The sequence below is a fragment of the Podospora pseudocomata genome, assembly GCF_035222375.1.
Source record: "Podospora pseudocomata strain CBS 415.72m chromosome 2 map unlocalized CBS415.72m_2, whole genome shotgun sequence".
In the NCBI taxonomy this organism is placed as follows: Eukaryota; Fungi; Ascomycota; class Sordariomycetes; order Sordariales; family Podosporaceae; genus Podospora; species Podospora pseudocomata.
This window is the reverse complement of record NW_026946365.1, coordinates 1,390,334-1,407,616: the sequence shown is the minus strand read 5'-3', so window position 1 is coordinate 1,407,616 and position 17,283 is coordinate 1,390,334. Positions and strand designations below refer to the sequence as shown.

At 53.2% G+C, this 17,283-nt stretch overlaps 7 protein-coding genes and 1 non-coding gene across 8 annotated transcripts; 3 read left to right on the top strand and 5 right to left on the bottom strand.

Moving 5' to 3' along the window:
- Positions 1–29: 29 nt before the first annotated feature.
- QC762_203010 (uncharacterized protein) lies at positions 30–1,861 on the bottom strand. The gene is made up of 3 exons (XM_062887189.1): positions 1,825–1,861; positions 1,357–1,769; positions 30–1,301 (listed from the first exon to the last, which is right to left on the bottom strand). The coding sequence occupies exons 2-3, from the start codon at positions 1,601–1,603 to the stop codon at positions 97–99; spliced, it is 1,452 nt and encodes a 483-aa protein (XP_062746982.1). The 5' UTR covers positions 1,604–1,769; positions 1,825–1,861; the 3' UTR covers positions 30–96.
- Positions 1,862–2,320: 459 nt separating this feature from the next.
- QC762_203000 (uncharacterized protein) lies at positions 2,321–4,378 on the top strand (the record flags this gene model as incomplete). Its single annotated transcript, XM_062887188.1, has 1 exon — positions 2,321–4,378. One exon carries the CDS (start codon positions 2,321–2,323, stop codon positions 4,376–4,378), a length of 2,058 nt encoding a protein of 685 aa, XP_062746981.1.
- A 973-nt stretch (positions 4,379–5,351) lies between these two features.
- Positions 5,352–8,213, bottom strand: ERG4 (C-24(28) sterol reductase). Its single transcript, XM_062887187.1, has 3 exons — positions 7,595–8,213; positions 5,706–7,347; positions 5,352–5,640 (listed from the first exon to the last, which is right to left on the bottom strand). Exons 1-3 carry the CDS (start codon positions 7,633–7,635, stop codon positions 5,629–5,631), a joined length of 1,695 nt encoding a protein of 564 aa, XP_062746980.1. The 5' UTR covers positions 7,636–8,213; the 3' UTR covers positions 5,352–5,628.
- A 994-nt stretch (positions 8,214–9,207) lies between these two features.
- QC762_0033900 lies at positions 9,208–9,294 on the bottom strand. The gene has a single exon. It is a non-coding gene; the product is annotated as a tRNA-Lys (tRNA).
- A 788-nt stretch (positions 9,295–10,082) lies between these two features.
- On the bottom strand, positions 10,083–10,634 carry CUP5 (vacuolar ATPase V0 domain subunit c; the record flags this gene model as incomplete). Its single annotated transcript, XM_062887186.1, has 3 exons — positions 10,083–10,150; positions 10,203–10,466; positions 10,520–10,634. The coding sequence occupies 3 exons, from the start codon at positions 10,632–10,634 to the stop codon at positions 10,083–10,085; spliced, it is 447 nt and encodes a 148-aa protein (XP_062746979.1).
- Positions 10,635–10,984: 350 nt separating this feature from the next.
- Positions 10,985–12,000, top strand: SNU13 (RNA binding protein snu13; the record flags this gene model as incomplete). Its single annotated transcript, XM_062887185.1, has 2 exons — positions 10,985–11,825; positions 11,881–12,000. Exons 1-2 carry the CDS (start codon positions 11,559–11,561, stop codon positions 11,998–12,000), a joined length of 387 nt encoding a protein of 128 aa, XP_062746978.1. The 5' UTR covers positions 10,985–11,558.
- An 847-nt stretch (positions 12,001–12,847) lies between these two features.
- Positions 12,848–15,912, top strand: QC762_202960 (uncharacterized protein; the record flags this gene model as incomplete). Its single annotated transcript, XM_062887184.1, has 3 exons — positions 12,848–13,061; positions 13,134–14,916; positions 14,973–15,912. 3 exons carry the CDS (start codon positions 12,848–12,850, stop codon positions 15,910–15,912), a joined length of 2,937 nt encoding a protein of 978 aa, XP_062746977.1.
- A 228-nt stretch (positions 15,913–16,140) lies between these two features.
- On the bottom strand, positions 16,141–17,280 carry QC762_202950 (uncharacterized protein; the record flags this gene model as incomplete). The annotated part of the gene is made up of 1 exon (XM_062887183.1): positions 16,141–17,280. The coding sequence occupies one exon, from the start codon at positions 17,278–17,280 to the stop codon at positions 16,141–16,143; it is 1,140 nt and encodes a 379-aa protein (XP_062746976.1).
- Positions 17,281–17,283: the final 3 nt, after the last annotated feature.

Sequence of the window (17,283 nt, the reverse complement as noted above, 5' to 3'; positions counted from 1 at the left end):
ACCAGGACTTTGACACAAAAGGAAAGATATTGTTTTTTATATTTTTATTTTTTATTTATTATTCTTTTTTCTTCCCATCTCCAGGTCTATTTGGCTTCATCTACCTGACCCCTTTACCACCTCCCCAACCCCCTTCTCCTGTAATTCCCTCCCTCCATCTGTCTCCGGTACCTCGACTTTGTCATCCTCAACCGCCAGTTCCTTTTGCCATGCAGGCTTATTCTTCTTTTTCCCGGCATTCTCCTCCCCTCCCTGACTCTTATACTGGTACCCCCTCATCCTCGGCCTCTCCCCCACCCCCGCGGGCATCTCGCTGTCGTACGCCCTGCTGAAACTCAACCTCTCGTCTTCAAAGGTAGCATCCTTGATCGACCGCTGGATCCCGCCGAAAAAGGCGGACATGGTCGCGTGGTTGTGGATTTGGAGGAGTGTCCATCCTAGCATCTCGCGTGCTTGGAGGAGGTGGTGGATGTAGGATTTGTGGTGGCTTTTGCAGGCGTAGCAGGTGCAGGACTCGGAGAGGGGGGTGACGGATGTGCTGAAAGAGGGGAGGGAGAGGTCGACTGCCAATGGAAGGGGGGGGCTCCCAGGAGAGGGAGGGGCGGGGAAGGTGAAGTTTAGGGCTAAACCAGCGTCGGATACGGCGTTTATCAACGGGAGGGCGAAGAGGTCTGTTCCGAGGGCTATGTGACGGAGGATGAGGTGGGGGTTGCTCGGGTTGGAAAGCGACAAAAGGGGGAGGGACAAGAGGGAGGGTTGGTGAGTGGCAAGATCGGGGATGATATCCGGGTCGTGGACTGCCAACCCGGAGAGTTGGGAAGAGGGGATGTAGTCTTCTGCCAGGCGGGAGAGGTATTCCCACTGGATTGGGTAGGGGATTGGCAGGACTGGGGCGAAGGTTGATGTGGAGGTGGAGAGGGGGGAGGAGAACCAGTCTACTATCCACTCGTCCGTGCGCTCGGCCATGCGGAGGGCTCGTTTGCTTGTTGGGGAGGTGCCTGGGGGGGAATTGTTGGTTAGGTCGGCTAGGGGGATGGTGATGTCTGGTTCGAGGGTGGAGGCGGCAGAGAGGTAATCGGTTGTGGAGAGGTTTTGGAAGCCAGTGTTGGTGAAGACGGAGATGGATTTGGTGGAGTTGCCTATCGGGGAGGGGACGGCGGGGAGGCGGCGGGCGGCGAGGATGGTGGTTATGTGGGAGGGGGTGCCGGTGAAGCTGTATAAGGGGGTGGGGTGGTTGGTGCTGGTCGGGGCGCTGAAGATGGGTGGTGGGCGGGAGAGGTTTTGCTGGGACTTTTCGACGACTTGGTGGGGGGTTAATGAGTGGTTTTTGATAGAGCATGAGGGGGGAACACTGACAGTCTTCGAGGGAAAAGTATGCACCGCTCACTTGCAGGTGCTTGCTGATATTGTCAGGGGTGACATGAGGCAGAGTGCCGCGTGAAGTGACGGCGATGAAGTTTGGAGTGTCGATGGGACGACGTCCCGGAAGAGCCAGACGACCGACTCTGGCAGCAGCTGCTGTGCCCTCCTTGAGAGCCGAGGACACTACTTCAAACCTCATGGCTGTCGACTCGGGTTCTTGTGGCTCGGTATCAACCGTCATTTTGCGAGTTTTGCAGTTGATGGTTGTATGAGCGAGCTTGGACCTCAAGTCTTTCCTGAACCGAGTGAAAATCAAATCCTTGACAGCGTTTGACCCAGCAGACTGGTAACGATGATCCTGGTACTTCAGGCAACACAACTTGAGATATCAATCAAACTTTGTTTTGCTCGAAGATGTTAGTACTTTCTCTCCTTCATTTATTATGTCAACGATTAACTCACGAATCAATTTCAAACACCCACTGACGGGTCTCATGCTGCCCCTCGATGCCAAGCACACAGTCGCCCAAAGTGGAAACCTTGGGGTCAAACGGTTTTGTTCCTATCGGGGCTGATGCACCCGCTAATCAGATATCCACTGGGGTCTCAAGTCCGTGTTTACGTCAGGCAGCGGCTAGGGTCCCCGCATTCAGCCCTGCCTACAGGGGGACAAGAACAGGGCAGCGTGTGCCAGCGTTGCGCTAAAAAGCCAGTTGAGACGGGCGCGGGCTTCTCGGAGTTCGGACGGTTGTTCATGGCATTTGTTGTTTGTCATTGCTTATCCCGACATGTCCTTGGCTATGCTCCCCCTCCTCTGCCGTCCCTAGTTGTTTTCTACCTCGTTGTATTTTTTTCCTTCTTTGAGTTCCTAAATACAATCGCTCGTTTACCCTGCACGTCCGTCCCTCTTTGTTGTGTCTTGTTTGCTGTTGTCCTTGGGCCGTAGGTGGGTAAAAACATGGGCGAGACAAATGATATCGAAAGAGAAGCAGGTGTGAACGGCGACTCTTCCGGTACCACGTCCACCGCTGCCTCGAGCAATGCCAACATCCTTATCGTCGACAACAACCACCCCGATGCGCCTATCCGAGAAGCCCGGAATGCAGACGAGGCTGACAGCTCCCCACCAACACCACGGTTTATCCAAGACGAAAATTCGTGGAAACGGTTCAAGTGGGTTCCGTACCCGGTGCGCCGGTGGATAAAGGCTGGTGTCGAATGGACCGAGGGGCCTGCTGTACCTCGACGGTTCCGGATCGAACCGCTGTTCCCCCAGGTGCAGCAGTTCCCGATTGTGTTACTGGATAGGTATCTACCCAACAAACTCCACAGAGCCGCGCTTGTGCTCGTCTTGTATGTCGTCTGGATCGTATCCTTTGCTTTTACGCTCAAAAACGGGCAAGCGGTGAGCGAGATTGCAGAATGGGGAAGACTGGTCAATATTGGTTGCGGCTCGACCTACTGGATCGCAGGTAACGGCTGTGGCCTGGACGGCATCGACTGCAGACCGTTTGATGATGGGGGTTTCCCGTTCAGGTGCCCAGGCAACTGTGGGAGTTACCAGGTGTTGAATCCCCGGGCGGTTGGCGATCAAGAAGTCATCTACAAGCCACTGGTCGTCGGCGGGCCTCCTGCTGATGGAGACGGACCGGCCATCTACAGAGGCGATTCCTTCATCTGCGGCTCTGCCATCCATGCGGGCGTCATCTCGGACGCCACAGGCGGTTGTGGTGTCGTCCGCCTGGTGGGACTCCAATCCAACTACAACAGCACCAAACGCAACGGCATCACCTCGGTCCCCTTCGACTCCTACTTCCCCCTCAGCTTCACCTTCGAACCCGACGTCGAATGTTCCTCCCGTGACCCCCGCTGGTCCCTCCTCGCCATCTCGGTCGTTTTCACGACAGTCTTCTCCCTCTTCGTCAGCCACCCAGGCCTCTTCTTCTTCACCCAGTTCAGCGGCCTGTTCTGGACAGTCGGGATGGCAATGGACACTCCTAATTACACCGACCTTGCCTCCCTCTTCTCCCGCGAAATCGGCCTCTACCTCCCGGCCATGTTCGTCGCCTGGGTGATGTACGACAAGATGGGCATCCGGCGCACCCTCAAAGGCCTGACCGCCCACGTGGAAAAGACGATCCTCTGGCTCGGCGGCGCGTGGGTTGGGTCGTTGACAAACTACACCTTTGACTTCATCCCCATCCAGCGGCTCAACAGCCACGACATAAACCAACAACCCGGTGCCCGCGCCGCTTTGGCAATCATCATCATCGTCCTCTTCTTTGCTGTGGTCTTCCAGATCTGGTTTTTCAGGCAAGAAGCAAGGTTGAGGTCTCACCTCAAATTGTACGGGTTGTTTGCTGTTTGCTTGATTATTTTCTTGCTGCTGCCGGGTCAGAACTTGCGTATTCATCATTACATCCTCGCGCTTTTGCTCCTGCCGGGCACCTCGCTTCAGACTCGCCCGTCGTTGTTGTTTCAGGGTCTTTTGCTGGGGTTGTTCATCAACGGGATCGCGAGATGGGGGTTCGATCCGGTTTTGCAGACTGCGCTCGCTCTGAGGGGGGATGCGCCGGTTCAGTCGCCTCTTCCGGTGATTGATGAGCCGAAAATTTCTCCCAACACCAGCATAACCTTCTCATGGGAGGCACCGCCCGCCCCGTCATACGATGGCATCAGCGTGTTGGTCAATGACGTGGAGAGGTTTAGGACATATTTTGATGATGGCAACTCTGCGCCCGGGGCTGGGAGCAGTGGGGTGGTGTCGAATGTTACGTGGACACGGCCGAAGGGGTTGGTGAAGGACGAGCCGGAATACTTTCGTTTTGCGTGGGTTTCGGGGGGGACGAGGGGCGATTACACCAAGGCGGGGAGGTGGGATGGCGGGGAGGGGTGGGAGGAGATGAAGACCGGGCCTTCCCTTAGGGTGAGGGACGAGGTTGGTGGGAGGGAGGGGCAGGGGATGGAGGAGGCGAGGGAGGTTATGATAGTTGATCTGAGGAAGAGGGGGCTTTGAGGACTGGTGGGGGAAGAAAAATGGGGGGGGGATGAGGAGAGGGAAACACGTATAGCGAGGGTTGGCTAGCATGTGGTTTTTGGTTTTGGCGTTTTTCTTTGCTGCTGTGTGAAAGGATGTAGGATTGCTGTAGATACCCACTCTCTTTTTTCTCTTAGACTGTTTGCAAGGGGGAGTATTTGTTTTTCGACAGAGTTGATTTAAGCGAAATATGGCGGCCAAAGAAAGGGTGGGGGGGGGGGCGGGCGGAGGCTGGAGGGGGATAGCTTTGAATTTGAAAAGAAGAGTAGATTATATGTGTAAATTTCAATACTAAGTTTACCTATGATGTGCTCTTCTGACATGTTTACGAATTCCATGAAACTCCTTTTTGAAAGACATACAAGCACCCATCATCATTATCATCATTATCATCATCATCATCATCATCATCATCATCATCATCATCATCATCATCATCATCATCATCATCATCATCATCATCATCATCATCATCATCATCATCATCATCATCATCGTAAGTACCTAACTTGGGCATGAAAACGCCGTTTCAACACACAAAGACTCAACTACACGAACTCGCTCGCTCATTACACCCCTTCCTGTCTTTGATGACTCCAGCAATCCCATGAATCCGAGGACCCAACATCAAAGCATCAAAACCACCAAACATCAAAAAGCAAACACGCAAAAATAATCCAATAAACATGTAACTCTTCCCAAAAAAAAAAAAAAAAAAACACAAAAATGTCGAAAAAATGCATTAACGATTACAACAAGAGATAAATCCCACTATAACTCGCCCGCTTTTGCTTTCGCCTGCTTCCTGCTGTGCAAAAATGAGAAAGCAACAGAAAACACAAACTCAAAGCAAACAAATTTTGAACCCTCCATCCCACCCTCCTTTCCATCCTATTTCCTTTCACATCACCAACCCCAGGTATTCCCTTTCGTCCGTCCGTCCGTCCGTCCCTCCCGTCCTTATCCTACCAAAGGTATCGGATATCCTATCCCATACCCGTATCCATACCCATCCTAACCCAAATCATCGTTCGTCCCGTATCATCAATTCTTTCATTCTTCAGGATTAGACGTCAAACCTCATCCCACCTGCTCATCCCATCCCCCTTCAACCGTGCCCAAGGTAGCGGCCACGTGTCACCTGCCCGCAATGATGCATCTACCCGACAACCTGCAATGCAACTGCAGCTCCAAACAACCAACCCATCGGGCACTGTTCACGCATCCCCTTAAAAGACGTACTAACATCAGATCAGCATCAACCCCTTTTCCAACCCCAGATTCGCAGAATGAGTGTCAAACTTACCGGAATAAACAAATAAGGCACCTGCCTCTCATACTCCTTCCAAGCCTCCCCATACTTCTCCCTGCACCGGTGAATATCCCTCCACGCCCTGTGCGCAATCATAATCGTAAAGAAAACCCCATAAAACCACGGGAACGGGCTCTCAAACCCAGTAATCAACCCCCAGCTCAGCGCAAAAAACGTATCACAACTATAGTGAATCTTTCTCGCCTTGCCGTACCACCCATCCGCCAAAATCTTGTCCCCCAACCCCGTCTCGATAACCTTGGGGTTCTTCACCACCTGCCACGGCAGCTGGGGGAACGTCTTGCGCTTCACCAGTTTGCCCTTCTCGATGGCCCTGAAGGCGTTCTTCTGGCTGTTGGTCGTGTCCCAGACCCAGTACACAAACAGGTACGCCACATAGAGCGCGACTAGGAAATACCTATTCCACCTGTACGTCGAAGGGTCATGGTTGGCGAGATACAAGGTGCAGTGGCAGTACGACAGGGGAACACCGGACAGGTTCCAGAAGATCAACATAAAGCCCCACTTCTCATAGTACATGTCCCATGAAGAAACAATCAGCTCCTCGCCCTTGGAAGTAGCATTGCCGTAAAGGTAGTGAGCGAGCACCAGGAAGCCGACTTCTCCAGAGACATATCCGTACTGGTCCCACTGGCGGGCCGCGGCGGCGCACGACAGGAGGAACAAGATGTACCAGGGCATGCGCACCTCAAAGAACATCTTGAAGTCGAGAATGCCAAACATGCGGGGGTTGAGCTCGGCGCCCATGAAGAAGTCGTAGATGTGGTTGCCAGACATGCGGTGCTGGGCGCCGCGGTAGAGGGCCGAGAAGTAGGCGATAAACGAGACCAGCCAGCCGCTGAAGATGGACACGCTGAGAAGGGGACCAAACTCGTCGAGGATGGTGTACAGCGGGAAGATGCCGGAAAAGTGAAGGCCGGCAACGAGGGCGATGGTGGTGTAGAACGAGGCATAGGCCGAGCAGTAGTACCTGAGCTGCTCGCCGTTCTTGTGAGGAAGGGGCTTGCCGTAAGCCCAGACACCGGGCATCAGGCAGTACATGGCACCCTCCACAACGAAAAAGATCCAGTAAATGGCCCAGGCCTTGGCATGGGGGAACGCGCCAGTGTAGCAGAGGTTGTAAAGGTGCTTGCCAAAGTCGGTCCAGGACTGACCAGCCTCGGGGAGGGGGAGCTTGCCGTCATAGTACTCGGCACCGATCCACATGTACCACATGAGAAGAGGGAATCCGATCATCATGACAGACACGAACCAAGGCCCACCAAACTCGTACTCGCCCGAGAGGTCAACCTTGGGGTCCATACCGGGCTTCCACCCGTCGACAATCTTCTCCTCCTTCTTGGCGGCGCCATTGGTCTTGACCTTCTTGTCGAGGAGGGGCTTGGAGGAGTCGCTCTCGGGGGTGGTAGGGGCCGTAGGGACCTCGTCCGCCTCGTCGACGTGCTCGGTGAACTTGGCGACGCCACGCTGGCGCACAGATTTGGTGGCCATGCTGGCAACCGTCTCGGAGGCTGAGGTAGACTCGGCGTCGGATTCCGCGATAGAGGGCTGATTCTTGCGACGGGTGTTGCGGCGAGCAGGTGTTTCTACCATGCCATCAAACAGTTCTTTTTTTCTGTTCCATACTGTCAGCAACCCCATTCATCACCGACCAAGTGCTGTAGAGGGGTGTGGCATGATCTCGGCGCATTCCAGCCGGCCACACCGCAAAAGGGGAGGTTGATTCCCCTAGGTGGGTGTAAACACGATAAACGCGAGACCAGTTTGCGCCAGAGACCACCACCACCACCAAGTAAACAGGTGGCAAAGTTGGGCAACAGTAGTGTAAACAAAACAAAAAAAAACAAAAAGTATCAACTCACCTCGGCGTCTGCCTCAGAGAATATCTAGTCCCAGAAGACATCTTGACCACAACGCGACGGGGCAGGCGCGCGCAGTCTTATATACTTTTCGAGCGTGATCGTACTTGGGGGTCAAAACCGACAACAGCAACAAAAAGAAAAAAGATCGGAAATTGTGTGAAAGCAAAGCAACAAGCTCACACCCACCACACACAACAACACCCCTGTCGTTTAGGTCGATCTGGATACTAGTATTCCCTAGTCGAGGTGTGGAGCAAGCAGCAGCGCGTACAGGGTGCGCGGAGTGTAACCGTAAGAATATGATTCGATATGATGGTAGGTGGCGGGCGCAAGAGAGAGGCGAGGTAAACTAGGACATCTAGGTATGAAGAAGAAGGGGAAAAAAAAGAACACTGCGCCTTGAGGTCGAAAAGGGGGAGGGGAAACGCGACAAGGAGCGGGATCGAGAGAAAAAAACAGCCCCCAAAAATCGTTGTACACGGTAGGTACAAAAAGACATCCGACAAGGGCCAAGACTCGCTGCTGCTCGCTACTGCTGCTGTGTCTCTTTGCTGGCACACTGCAACGACATTCCCGACCCATGTCTCTCTCTCTCTCTCTCTCTCGCTCTCTCACCCGCCGGCCGAGAAAGCAGCGAGCTCCCTTCTGCGCAAAACAATTGGCAGGATTACAGCAGAAATAGCGGGGAATCTAACCCGGCTGAACAAACCCAATTGACCACTCGGCAGTTCCCGCGTCCCCTTGCATGACACTGTCCGAGCCACAATCTGTCAATATTCCAGCCATCCAGCCTCATTCGTGGCTGGTGCGGCACCCAACACGGCGGAATACTAGTATTACCTAATACCACTGTCGCATTTGTTGGTCCCTTCTTCAGCGTTTGCGTTGTCACATTCTCCACCTGCACCTTGAACGAACATCGCATCATCACAATGGGAACGTTTTACGAATGCGATCCTTCCTTCACCTGGGGCTGAAGATCGATCCATCTCAAAACAAGACATCAACTGCCGAAATACTAGTATTCGGAGTCGTCCGGAGTCTACGGGAAGGTTTGGGTTCCCGTCGGCAGGGTCCTAGCCACGACAACTTCAGATGGCTCAAAACCGATCTGATATCTAATTACCAAGACAAAGCATTGACTGTCTATTTGCCCATCTTTTCACCGTCCAGCAATTCTCTCCAGGATCACCTTGTCCGCCAATGACCAAACACACCTCTTCTGTATTTGTTCGTCGTTGGCCCATTATGAACCACCTGTCTCGAGGGAACTTTCTCATGTCCCTATAAACCCTGAGAGTGAAAATGCACGAGTACAAGAGATTTATACCGCCCAGTTCGCGGTTTAATGTCTCCTACATTACACCTATATATATATACACATTGAAGCGGGAAAACCATGAGTAGGTCTCCTCGTACGTTATTCATAGTCAACCAAAAAGAAGTTGCCACATCCTCCCTCCCAACATCACATCACCCGATCCTGTCTGCTGTAAACAGAAGTTGACACACCTTCCCTCCACATTACATTACATTACATTACATCACCCAATCCTGTCTGCAGTACAGACATACAGTCAAAACATCAAAAAGTGATCGTAGATCGGGAATTGAGCCCGACGTGGGGGTCGAACCCACAACCTTGAGATTTCGGAGTACTCCTTAAGAGTCTCACGCTCTACCGATTGAGCTAGCCGGGCGAGGCTATTTTGGGTTGTGGAGTGGTGAGAGAAATTCAGGGTTTGTGGAGAAGGTGGTGGTGGTGGTGGTGGTGGAGTGACTCGGAACAAAACCTTTTGCTGGCTGTCACATGTCTGTGGGGACAACACCAACAAGTCAGACAAGATAGCCCATGATAGTAAGGGGAAAGCCTAGTTGACCACCCAACCTCCCATCAAGCACCTGAACAGTGATGTTGCAACAAGTGTTGACAAGGACAGAGTAGCGATACCTCTCAATGATTTAAACGGAACCAAACGCGGTCCAGAAACACTGTGCCAGGGTCAGAAAACAACTCCCAACACAATCTTCTCAAAAACACTTACCATGACAACACACACACAGCCAGCCACCTTGCAACGTCACACGTAAACCAAAGAGAAACACACAGATAGCAAAGAACACCATTCCAACCTAAACTACAGTCTTTGCCCATCATCCGTCTATGATGAGAAAAAGAAAACCAGACCCCGCGAGTGTGATAAAGCAACCATAATGAGACAATAGTACATGTACGTTCCGAGTTGCCACCAAACCATTAACCGTTCCAATCGTCGAGATGCGCCGCTCGCTCAACCCCCAAATAATGTATACCAATCATCATCTCCGCCATGTCATGACAACCCCGGATGTACCCCCGTCTCGGAGCCCGTTACAGGGACGAGACAAGGCGATGTGTGGATGTGTGGTCCGCGTTGAGATGTGGATTTGCTGCAATAAACCATCTTGTCCGTCCACATCGGCCCGCGGCGAGAACCAAAAGAGACGCTCAGGCACAGACAGTGTTGATGGTGGCCTTCGAGTTCATGAGAAGAGCAACAATCAAACCGTACAGACCTGCATGTCGTTAGTACTTGCTGCGGCGCATGCATGACAGACACAAACTTACCCAAGACTTCAGCGAAAATGAGAATGAGAATCATGCCGACGAACAGTCTCGGTTGTTGAGCAGTACCGCGGACACCTGCGTCACCCACGATACCGATAGCGAAACCAGCAGCCATGCCGGCGAGACCGACAGAGAGACCAGCGCCGAGCTGTACGAAACCAGTGTAGAGAGCGTAGGAGTCTTGTGTGAGAGCATCGGAAATCAAGACAGACACGACGAGACCGTAGATACCAATGATACCAGCCATGATGACGGGAACAATGTCTAGAGAAAGGTTTAGTCAAGCATCCCTTGACTTGGGAAGGGGTGCAACATACTCTTGACGATGAGATCAGGACGGAGAACACCCATGGCGGCGATACCGACACCGGACTTTGCGGTACCGTACGAGGCACCCAGGCAGGTGAAGACGATGGCCGCAGTGCAGCCCATGGCACCGAAGAAGGGCTGTTACGGCATGTTAGTATGTATATGTTGATGTTGGTATGGAGTCGAAGCGAGCTGTATTCGCCGACGCCGCAGAGCTGATGTTGGTTTCAACGGGGTGGAGCGAGGGTACTAACCGCGTAGACGGGGCTGTAGACAAAAAGCATGTTAGCAAAGCCATTCAAGAAGAAGGCATCGCAGCAGATGCGCAAAGTCAATGCATGGCGTTGAAGAGGGGGTTGTGTTTGTGGTGGTGGTCGACGAGTAGCGAGCGGATAGCTCCAGCCTCCGCGTATGTGTGTTGTGGTTGTGGTGGTTGGAAGTGTGAGGGGACACCACCCGGGCTAGCGGCTTACCAGAGATCCGACATTGTGGTTGTTTAAGCACGAAGCTGTATCGACTGAGGGAAGATTCGAAAATAAAAGGCTCGAAGGCGATGGAAGCGTGGTTGCGATACGTTTGTTGACTGAAGTCAGCGGGCAGCGGTTGAAGGCGAGTTGCTGTGGATGGGGGGATGACGGTTCCAAGTTGTTGGCTGGTGTTTGCTGGACGAGGTGTTTCCAGGTTGCAGGTTGGTTGGCTGTGCATCGGCTGGGCAAAGCTTTGCTCGGCAGGCCCCAGCGAGCTTTGCCTTAGGTAAGCGTTGTCACCGTGTCGCCTGTCGCCGTGCCACCGTGCCACAACTGCCCGGCAGAAACCCCACACCGCCCAAACTCTCGGCTGGGTGGTGGTGGGCAGGCGCAAACACATGGATGAATTTTTTCGCAGGCGCATTTTTGATTTTTGAGATCTTCTCTTTCTTCTGCATCGTTCACGTCGCGATCCCCAGCAACATCCCCTAGCACCCCCAGGGCGAGCAAACCTGCAGTGAACCCTGGAGACGATCGGAAACAAAAGCACACACTATCGCTATCCATTTCCACACCGACAATGTCTGGTCAAAACGACTCTGCCGCCTGGCCCAAGGCCGAGGACCCTGCTCTCGTCCAGGAGCTTCTCGACTGCGTCCAGCAGGCCAGCCACTACAGGCAGCTCAAGAAGGGCGCCAACGAGGCCACCAAGTCCATCAACCGCGGCACCAGCGAGCTTGTCATCCTTGCCGCCGACACTGCTCCCCTCAGCATTGTCCTCCACATTCCCTTGATCTCTGAGGAGAAGAACGTGCCCTACGTTTACGTGCCCAGCAAGATTGCTCTGGTATGTTTTTGTCTGTCAAGTTCTGAAGACGCAGTATAACTAATGACTCCTACAGGGTCGTGCCTGCGGTGTCTCCCGCGCCGTGATCGCCGTCTCCCTCACCTCCAACGAGGCTTCCGACCTCAACTCCAAGATCCGCGCCCTCCGCGACAAGGTCGAGAGACTTGCTATGTAAAGTAGCAATTTTTGCGGTTGGCTAAAGCGAGAGAGGGAAAAAAAAGATGAAAAAAAAGGGAAAATCCGAGGATGGGTTATACTATTGGATGGATGGACAGAAATGGATGAAAAACAAACTGAGATATGTTGCTTTTATCTATATCCCCAACGTCATTTTTGTGAGCGTTGGGGTTGCTACACCAACTGGCAGACGTTTTCTGCAGTAGCCTTCCTTCTAGAAAATCAAAACTTCATCGTCATCAGGGCCTTTTCTTTTTGCATTTTGTATCTATCGGTCTGTACCGTTTCACGTTTGAGTTGGGGTGGCTGGTATTTGACTTTGGATTTAGATACAGCTAGGGTTGGGGTTGGGTGTAGGGTGTGTGTAATTCATTATTCATTGGGTCGTCTGACGTGGGGGGGGGCTGCTTCTGCACAGTGACGCTCTTTGGCTGCGCAACTGGCGCTGGCGTGGGGTCCCACCATGCCCATTTAAAAGACATCATCACTCTCACACCTGCCAGCCCAAGTTCGAGACCCTCCCCCCGTGCCCCTCAAGGTTGTTGGCCTTCTTTTGCTCAAGTCTCAAGTGATCACGGGACCAGTCAGTTATTGATTCGTGTGACTTGTTCAAGCATTTTCAACCTTTAGGAACGACGACAACGGTATGAGAGCTTACATCGATCAGCTCATGTACCCAACAGCAACATTTTGCGTCATAGCTTCTTACACTTACACTGCATTCCAAGCTGCCTGCCCCTTTTTCTAGCCTGAACCCCTTCTGCATAAACTTTTTTTTTTTTTTTTACATATAAGACATACCGACCTCGGATCATTTACAGCAGAGAACACAGAAACAACGAAAAATGCCCGGCCTAGCCCGCAAGGTCCTCGTCGCCGCGGCAGTCGACGGCCTACTTCTTCACCCTTTGAACCCTGTCCCCTCCAAAGACGGGAGTCGGCCCCCGCCGTTGCCGCTGGTGAAGATCAAGTATGGGAGTAATGTTTCTGTTTCGACCGTCGGGAGGGATCACGCACCGCCAGCGACGAGCGAGAGTTTTGAGGCTTATGGGGTTGTTGGTTTGTCTCTTTCCCGCCCCCACCATCTTTCCGGTACATGATGTTGACGCAGTGGGTGGGATGATCATACAGGCATAATAACAGTGTTTCACTACTCCTACCTCATCACCGTCACCCGAAGGCAGCAGGTCGCTAATTTGTTTGGTCGCCACCCCATCTATGTCGTCACCGAGGTCGCTTTGACACCCCTCACCTCCCGGCAGGAAGCGGCTGATTCGATTGGGAAGACGGCGCTGGCGTTGAAGAACAGGCTGCAGAAGGAGGGGAGCACAAGCCAGTCTACCAGCGGTGACGAAGAAACGGGGGGGTTGGGGATTGATGAACTGCCCCGTGACGACGCGGTCGAGTCAGCAACGGAGGACGACGCCATCGCTCCTCCTGAGAATACGAGCAGCAGTAGTATTGCGAAGGATGTGATTAGCAGACGGGGGAGTTATGGCCGTTTTGCGCAGAGGTGGTTTTCCCGCTCCGGGTGGGCGGCGGAGAACAAAAGGCAGATGGGCCTTACGCCCGACTCTGGCACTCCTCCTGCCCAGCAGAATAGGGCGAGCAATAAGAACGTGCCGACGAGGTTTCAGATCCCGGATGGGGCGGATGGGAGCGAGGCTGCGATTGAGTTGTTGCCCAAGTTGCTGAGGACGGCACAGATACTGTTTGGGAGTAGCAGGACGTTCTTCTTTGGGTATGATGTTGATGTTACGAGGAGGTTGGCGGATGGGGGGTTGAGAGGGCTGGGGGAGAGTGTGGAGGGGGAGTATTTCTGGAATGGGCACATCATGAGACGGTTCAGGGAGGCGGGGGTGGAGGGGGTGGTTTTGCCGCTGATGCAGGGGTTTGTGGGGGAGAGGGAGTTTACGGTGGACGAGAGCCCGGCTCAGGAGGATGAGGGGGAAAAGGGGGGGAAGGAGAGTGTGGAGATGAGGGATCTGTCGCCTTCGGAGGAGAAACGGGAGGGGGAGGGGGGGATTGGGGGGAAGAAGGGGGGTACAGAGAGGAAGTTTGTTATCACGGTGATAAGCAGGAGGAGTATAAAACGGGCGGGGTTGAGGTATTTGCGTCGGGGGATTGACGAGCAGGGATGGGTGGCGAATGGGGTCGAGACGGAGCAGATTTTGTATGAGGTTGATGGGGGGGATAAGGGGAGGGTGTATAGTTTTGCGCAAGTCAGGGGGAGTTTCCCGGTGTTTTTTACTCAGAGTCCGTATTCGTTGAAGCCGACGCCGGTGTTGCAGCATAGTCAGGAGGCGAACTTTGCGGCGTTGAGGAAGCATTTCGGACGGTTGGGGGAGCGGTACGGGGGGTTGGAGGTGGTGAATTTGGTGGAGAAACATGGGGTCGAGGCGCCGATTGGGGAGGTTTACGAACGGGGCGTGGAGAGGTTGAACGAGGAGTTGGTGAAGGAGGGAAAGGAAAAGATTGGGTTCGAGTGGTTTGATTTTCACTCGGTGTGCAGGGGGATGAAGTTTGAGAATGTGAGCGTGTTGTTGGGGATTTTGGGCGGGAGGCTGGAGGAGCTGGGGAGTAGTGTTGTGGTGGATGGGGTTGTGGAGCGAAGACAAAAGGGGGTGTTGAGGACGAATTGTATGGATTGTTTGGATCGGACAAATGTTTGTCAGAGCTCGTTTGGGAAGTTTATGCTGGATTTGCAGCTGAGGGAGGAGGGGATTGATATGGAAAAGCAAAAAGATCAGGAGAATAGCTGGTTTAATGGGTTGTGGGCGGATAATGGGGATGCGATCGGGAAGCAGTATGCGGGGACCGGGGCGATGAAGGGGGATTATACGAGGACGAGGAAGAGGAATTATAGGGGGGCGTTGACGGATGCTGGGTTGAGCTTGACGAGGTTGTTTAATGGGTATGTTTCTACACTGATCCCGACTGTGAGTTGCTGGGTTGCTAACAGTGTGGCAGGATGTTCAACGACTTTTTTCTCCAAGCCAGCATCGATTTTTTGTTGGGGAACGTCACCTCCCTTGTGTTTGAAGAGTTTGAAGCAAACATGATGACCAAGGACCCGGCGGTATCGATGCAAAACATGCGCCAGCAGGCCATTGAGCTCTGCCAGAAACGGGTTATTGAAGACGAAGCAGAGGAGTTTATTGGTGGTTGGGCCTTCCTCACGCCTAGCACGCCGGACACCATCCGCAGTGCCACCTTTGAGGAGGCAGTCTTGCTACTTACCGACTCGGCCCTCTATCTCTGCCGGTTTGACTGGAACCTCGACAAGGTCTCTAGCTTTGAGAGGGTTGACCTGGCGCATGTGACAAAAATTAGATTCGGGACTTATATCACGAGCACCATCTCGCCTGCGCAGGTGGACGAGCTGAGGAACGTGGGGTTGGTGATTGAGTACAAGCCTGGGTTGACGGACGTCACGCGTGTCAACACGAGGTCGTTGTCGAGCATGAGTGATCACCCGAAACCGACAAATGACGACTTTGCGAGCGCGGCGCTGTCGGGGGTGGCGGGCTTCTTTTCAGGAAAGAATGTTGCTGCTGCTGCTGCTGCGGTGACGACGCCTACGAGGAAGATTGCGTTGAAGGCGTTGTACAGTCAGACGTCTGCTGCTGTGAGTGGGGAGGGTGGTGCTGGGAATGTGAAGATTGGGGGGGAGGAGGATGAGGATGAGGACATTGCGCGGCTTACCGAGATTCAGCAGGTGGTTGTTATCGCGGCCGAGATTGAGAGGTTGGCGCTGTTGAATCAGCCGAGGGAGGTGAAGGGGGAGAAGGAGGAGGGGGAGGGACATTTGATTGAGAAGGGGGATATTATCAGTGTGGCGGAGGCGAAGAAGAACACGGGGTTGCTGGAGACTTTGGGGCACAGGGTTAAGAAGTTGGTTTGGGCTTGATTTTTTTTTTGTTTTCTCTTTTTTTTCTTCTTTTTTTTTTCCTTTTTTTCTTTTCTTTTTTTGTCTTGTTTGTTTTGAGGGAGAGAGTTGTGTCTTTTCAAGCATAGCAGTGCGGGCGGGTTACATGAGCCGTAATGAGAGTAGATAGATAGCAGGCGAACATAGCAACAATGGCAGGGAAGTCAATTAGTGTGTGATTAATAGTATATTCTTTTTTTTTTTCCTTTTTCACTCTTCATCATCATGACCCTCCTCATCACCACTCTCCTCCTTTTCTGGAGCAGCGGGATCAACAGCCTTGTACAGGTGCATCTGGTACCGCATATTCTCCAGCCCGATAGGGTAGTCCAGCTCCCCCTCTGGCAACCTGAACCAAATCGACTCGTGGCTCTCGAGCTTCTTCCACTTTATCCTCCCCTCGGGCGTTTCTGAAGGCTTGACGTCCGGACAGACTGACGAGAGAATCTTGTCGAGCAACCACGCCATGGGGTATTTCTTGTGAGAGGTTCCCACGGTTGTTTCGGAGTAGGACCCCGGACTGTCGACCACTAGGAGGAGTGAACCTAACGGGATGGCGGAGGAGAGGTTGAGGAGGAAAGAGGTTGTTTTTCCTATGCCGGAGGAGGTGAAGAGTTCGTTGAGGGTGAAGAAGAGGGTTACCAGTTGGGGGGTGTCGGAGGAGAAAAGCTTGTTGAAGGGGGTGGTGAGGGCGTCTTGTTGGAGGAAGGTGTAGGTGAGCTTCTCGGCGGGGATAAAGGGTGGTTGTTGGACGGTGAGTTTGGAGGCGTATTTTGATATTGGGGGGGAGCTCGTGAGGGAGGTTGATAAGTTGGTGAGAACTTCACTCCATGGGGCAGAGTCCAAGAGGGTGAGGCTGCCGGAGGGGGAACCAGGAAGGAGGGTGAGGGCTGAGGCAAAGGCGGCCAGTTCGGCGGAGCAACCTCCTATGGCGAGGCAGGGGAGGGTGTTGGTGGGTGAGTAGAGTCTGGGGAGGTAGCGGGATAAGGAGGTGAAGATGGATGAGTAGGCCAAAGCTCGTGGGGGTGACCAGCGGGCTGAGTAGATTGGGAGGTTGGATGGGGTGTTCGTGAAGGCCGTGGCGAAGTCTCGGTCAAAGAGGGATTGCTTGAGGGTTTGCAGGTTCTTGCTGAAGTCGGCATCGGTGAGAGTTTCGTTGAAGGTTCGGGTGAAGATATCGAGGATGAGTTGGTAGTGTGTTAGCTCCGAAGATGAGATGATGACCTTTTCATTGTTGGGGTTTGGTTTGAGCTTGTGTTGCTCTGGGGTTTGACGTCTTCGCTTTGGTTTTGACGCTGTTTGTTTTGACCGTGCCTTTTGAGGGGCGGTATCCAGCTTTGCTTGGACCATAAT